The sequence below is a fragment of the Diabrotica undecimpunctata genome, chromosome 6 (assembly GCF_040954645.1).
Source record: "Diabrotica undecimpunctata isolate CICGRU chromosome 6, icDiaUnde3, whole genome shotgun sequence".
NCBI classification, from domain to species: domain Eukaryota; kingdom Metazoa; phylum Arthropoda; class Insecta; order Coleoptera; family Chrysomelidae; genus Diabrotica; species Diabrotica undecimpunctata.
In genome coordinates, this window is record NC_092808.1 from 93,048,258 (window position 1) to 93,054,257 (window position 6,000).

Sequence of the window (6,000 nt, forward strand, 5' to 3'; positions counted from 1 at the left end):
AATTTGCTCGTAAAATTTTCAAACTTCAAAGTGATAAAACCAAGGCCAGGCTTGACATGTATGCTACAGGTATCACTTTCGAAACAAGGGACCCAGTATGACTATAAAATCTCACACGTAAGAAATAACTTTGTGCGAAGTTTAACGAAACTGGAAAAGCCCGTACACCATCCTGCAAAAAATAAACGATCTAATCTACCGAATCCAGTTTTCAGCTAGAAGTTAATCCGTAGTTCATTTTGAGAGATTAGCTCCATACTATGGATCCACCCTATTGGTTTCAACCGGTAACTGATAGACCAGTTATTCGAGGCGAATAACTATAAAGGAGGAAACAGTGTTACTAATTCTCTAAGATTTATCCCACATAGAAAAAGTTTTCAGTCTGGAAAAGTATTGTAAACAAGTTCAATAATAAAGTTTTTTTCAAGAAGTGTAAAAATGGACATCAAGTAGTCTGATGAGACAGAGTAACTGCATATGTCACTCTGATGGGATATAAGCGGCTTGCGGATAACCTGCATCGAAATTAAATCTAATACCGTCTTTCTGATCAACATCAGATTCATCTTAATAATGTATAAACTGCTATGAATGATAAAAAATATTTTTAGAATTATGTAAATAGTAAACTAACATATTTTAATTTGCCAAACACAACAAAATATAAGAATATAACTTCTGACACCTCCCAAAACATAGCAAATTTGTTTGGTAAATTTTTTAGTTCAGCTCTAAACTCTAATAATAGATAGTTTTTGTTGGGAAATTTATGATATTCCTGGGTTAAATGTATTTAAATTTATATCTAAGATTAATCTAAAATTCAGTTGTGGACCTCATAATATATCGCCTATATTCATATTGTAGATTTATTTTAGTTATTAGTACCTTATAAAAAAAGTTTAGTTTATCAAGTAGTTTAGACGTCTTTCCAGATATATACAAGAGAAAAATTATATTACTCCAGTCCATCAAAGTGACAATAGAGAAAATATTGAAAACTACCAAAGCGATATCAAAAATTTTAATTCCGTTATTGAATCCTACTTTAATGCCCGAAAAACGTCGGTTTATTTCGTTCTACTATTACCAATCTTTCAGTTTTAAAGAATTCTTATTAGATGCTTTTGAAGGGTATGGTCAGGTTGATGTAATTTGTACTGACTTATCCAAGACATTAAATAGAGTAAATCATAATGCCCTAACTTATTAGGTTGGATGGAAAACTACGACACTGATATAACTCAAGTTGTGAAAATTATTCAATTTTTATCATCTACTATCATTGTAACATTTGATGTTCCACAGGGTGAACACTTATCTCCTGTGCTTTTTTATTGCTTCGTAAACAATATTAACAATTGTTTATATCCTAGTAATATTCTTCTCTATCCTGATGATCTAAAAATTTGTAGAGTACAAAAAATGGTAAGTATTATAGTTCATTACAGAATGGTTTGAGTAGACTATTGGATTGGGTAACTTAAATGCCCTGAGTTAGAACATAAATAAATATAAAGTGAAGAGATTTTTAGGAACAAACATAGAATAATATTTAAATACCATATAAGACATAATATTTTAGAGGTAATCGTACAGCTGATTTTGCTATGTTATTTTTTTAAACAATTTAAAAATCTGGAAAACTATTTTTTGCCTCTAAAATGTATTTCATAAATATTCTAGAGAAAAATGGTTTAAATAAAAGTTGCAGATCATAAGAAGTAGTTTAATTTGGAGTATTTTCAAATTAAAATACATAATAAGGTTCCTATTGGTCATAGAAGGTTCTGTTTTTTTTTTGGAAAAGTGTTGTTTTATACATCCCCATTTTGAATCACCGTAGAAAAATCTATCTATTTGGATCTATTTGGATTTTTTAACATCTTTTAAAAATGGAGTGTCCTATCAACAAAAATCAACATGCACTTTAAAGGTAAATAGTGTAGCTTTCGCATGCAATTTTTTTTTATTTTGCCATTAATAAAGTTAGTTTTTGTAAAGCCCAATATTCAAAACCTACAACATGAAATTTCGGTTTTGAGTTTTGGTAACACATACAAGTCATTTGAAATATACCTAAGAAATGCAGAATTTAAATTTAACAAAAAAATTATTGCATGAAATTTATAGTTGAAATTTCAAATGCCTCACATTTTTTGCCAAAACTTAAAATGAAAATTCCATAATGACCAGTCAATGACAGTTATAAATTTTATTGATCTCATGAGAATTATAAAAAAATGCGAAAATCATGCAACGTTTATTTATTAAAGACCTTTATAGAAAGTGACTTCATTTACGGCAAAAAACAAAAACTGCCTACGAAAGCTGCACTTTTCACCTTTAAAGCTCATTTTGTCGACATAGACCGTCGGATTTCAATACGAAGTTTGACGACGATTTTATCCCTGGTGCCTTTTTGTGTACTGAAAATTTCATATGACGTAAGCAAAAAAAAAGGAAATTTAGATTTGAACCAGGGATGAACCAATTCAGACATCCTTCAGAAAATCGAATTTTTTAAATTTTCCTCAATTTTTCATAGGTACATTATTTCGTTTTCACGATCTACCGTTATAACTTTTTTTGCAGTTTCCTCATCGTAAAAACATCTATCAAAATAGTTGAACAAACGGAGCCCATTAAGATACGGCGAGGAGTCAGACAGGGTGACACTATATCACCCAAACTATTCAATCAAGCTTTGGAAGACGTTATGAGGAAATTACAATGGGAAAAACAGGGTATTAACATAAATGGTCAATACTTGAATTACTTAAGATATGCAGACGACATTGTATTAATAACAGATAAAAGGGAAGAATTGTAAAATATGATGGATGAATTAAATAGCGAATCAACAAAAATAGGTCTACAAATGAATTATAATAAAACGAAAATTATGACCAACCAACCAGAAGAACTAATAATTACAATTGCACAAACAACTATAGAACAAGTAAAAGAATATGTATATTTGGGACAACTAATTAAATTAAATAAAGAAAATCAGACCGGAGAAATAAAGAGAAGGATACGGTTGGCTTGGGTATCCTTTGGAAAACTTTCCTATATACTAAAAAATAGAAAATACCCCCAATATTTAAAAACAAGAATCTTCAACCAATGTAAACTTCCTGTTCTCACCTACGGTTCTCAAACTTGGACGTTTACAAAGGATAACATAAAAAAATATCAAAGACCCTAAGAGCTATGGAAAGGCAAATGCTGAAAATCAGGCTATCGGACAAGAAAAGAAATACTTGGATCCGCAACAAAACAAAAGTGACCGATGTATTAACGCAGATAGCAAAACTTAAGTGGAAGTTCGCTGGACATACCATAAGACAGAAAGACGACAGATGGAATAAAATGATTATACACTGGAGACCATATAGTTACAAACGGAAAAGTGGAAGGTCATAAATGCGATGGTCAGATGACTTGAAGAAGCACGCAGGCCCGAATTGGATAAAAACTGCCTACAATAGAGAGACGTGGAAGAAGGAAGAGGAGGCCTATGTCCAAAATTGGACAGCAAGGGCTGTATAGATAGATAAATAGATAAGACCTTCTGATCAGAAGATATCGAATTTTTACCGTTGAGTTAATACAAATTTTATTTAAAATTGATCAGAGAACGGTTTGTTCTACATAAAAAATGCTTCTAACCATTTTTGTTTAAAATTATCTCAGCTACATTTTTTATATAAAAATTTTTTACGACATACAGATGGTTGATAAATTGATTTTTTCCTTCCCTACGAGGGAAGGTTTTAGAGGGAAGCCGAGAGTAGGAGTGGTAAGCCTTTTTGCATATTTTTTGGAGTCACAAAATTAACATTCTCAGCAAAATTTAGCTTGTTCATATGATTTTTAGAGGTCCAGTGGCATTTTCGTCTCTGACGACTGGAGTATAAAAGTTGGACGGTTTTCATAAACATATTTTGTGTCATGGTAACCTTTATCCTAGTTCGGCAATAAAAGATTTATCAATAATCTCAAACTACAATTAATTGCAAAAGTATCAACTTTAGGTGAAATATAGGCTCTCAGCAGACTAAAAAGTACGATGTTAAATAATAAGCGAGAGGCTTAAAAAAAAGGGTTTGTGAACAACAATTTGTGCTCCCAATATTGTCTTATGATGCACAAACTTTAGCACTTACTAAAAAATCTGTGGAAAGAATTAAATTGGCTTAGCGATCCATGCTGGGATAAACTTATAAAAGTTATAGTTTATAGTTCCAAACATCATTTCAGGGACAAGAATAATGATTGCGGCTGCTATTAAAACAATAGCATCTATGAAGAGCAAATGTACTCGATACGTGGCGAGAATGCATTGCGCTAGATGAACTAAGCATAATGAAGTTGCGATCTATATGACAAAAAGCGGGTTACAAGAAACTGGATTTATACTGCAAAATATCAAGAGAACTGAAGACATCTTAGGGTGGTATATATTGAGCAGTGGATGTTAAAGTTGTGTAATCATCATAGGGAAATCTAATATTTTTTTAAGAAGGGTACGTATGTTATTTTTATAAAATTGTTAAATTAGAAAATACAATAAACTTCTAAAAATTATGTAATTAATAATTAATTAATAGATGATTTGACAATATCTCCCTTTATGAAAATAAAAAAGCTATTAAAACAATGTTTATATATGGTCTTTATTCAAAATCTCGCCAAATTTTACGCCAAATCGGAAAATATTACGTTCCCTTAAAAATAAGAGAGTTGATGGTAGGTTTTGAGTTCAGCGGACGTGACAGCGGACTGTAAATATTTTGGAGATTTAAAATTACAACGGTTATGCTAATGGACAAATTTTTATATTGCCAATTTAATTGTGTTCAAAAATAATTGCGGAGTACGTGAAATACACCCTGTATACTACACTCGATATTGTAGGAAAATAAACAAATAATTTAGATATTATCGTATAAAAAATCTCAATAAAATATGATATGAAAAAAACTGTCGTGTAAGGAAAACCTGTAAAACTAAAACACGAAGAACAAAATATATTTAGAAATATATCTCTACTAACTATAAATAAAATATTTTTATTTTGGTTAATATGTCTAATATACAGAATATAAAATAAACAAAGTTTGCTCTTTCAAATTTTTTTCCGTCTGTCTTAAAACAGTTTAAACTAAAAGATAAACAAGCAAACAACATTTATTAAATAAGACAATAAGCTAAAGAACTTTTGGTAATTATTATAATATGAATCATGCATTTAACACACCTAGACAACTTCCTGAATTTAACATCGGCCAGACCATCTTTCCCGAATTGGAAGCTGCCTCTATACCCGACGGTAATAACCCCAGGTGGCCTGTTTCTGGTCTCGCTGGCAATCGCCTCTACCAATCCATGTAACATATATTTTTCTGCTTCAATTTTAAGTCGCTCCCTCTCTCTGAAGCACTCCGGCAGCACTACGTTCCCATCTCTTAAAAAATCCAGCACATAACGAAATAGCACACCGTCGCGATCGAGAAAATAGCGATTTTTCGCATCTTTTATAATAGGTTCCCGCCCTGTGAAAATGGCATGAAGGAGAGAGTCAGGCTGACTCGTGAGTGATTTAAGTGTTGTAGTGTATGCTACACCGCCGACGTTAAGTTCTATCACGGCGGGAAAATCACCCCCATTTGACATGGTGGCTCTCTACAAACTGACGACGGAGACTCTCAGAGCTGCTGTGATCGAGAATCGCGCGTTTTCTCTATTCTTCTCCCCTCCTGACAGTAACGGACTGGGCCGTAGGGTAAACTGGGTCAGAAGGGCACTAGGATGTTTCCCAGATATTTTAATTAAGTTTTCGTATATTTAGTAATATTCAGTCATAATCTTAAATAAACCTTAATAGTTCACATTATTTAAAAATTCTATTGACACAAGAAATAAAAAATAAAAAAACTGAAAATATATTAATATGCAACAAAATATGTACCGGTCCAAAACTATATCGAC

At 31.8% G+C, this 6,000-nt stretch overlaps 1 protein-coding gene across 1 annotated transcript in view; it reads right to left on the reverse strand.

The window, feature by feature from the left end:
- The window catches only part of Ktl (BTB/POZ domain-containing protein Ktl), a 368,982-nt gene extending 363,273 nt beyond the window's left edge, over positions 1-5,709 (reverse strand). Inside the window, exon 1 of the mRNA XM_072534887.1 lies at positions 5,270-5,709. Within this exon, the coding sequence (XP_072390988.1) occupies positions 5,270-5,685 (416 nt within the window). The 5' untranslated portion in view covers positions 5,686-5,709. The remainder of the gene's footprint in view (positions 1-5,269) is intronic.
- Between the last annotated feature and the right edge of the window lie 291 nt (positions 5,710-6,000).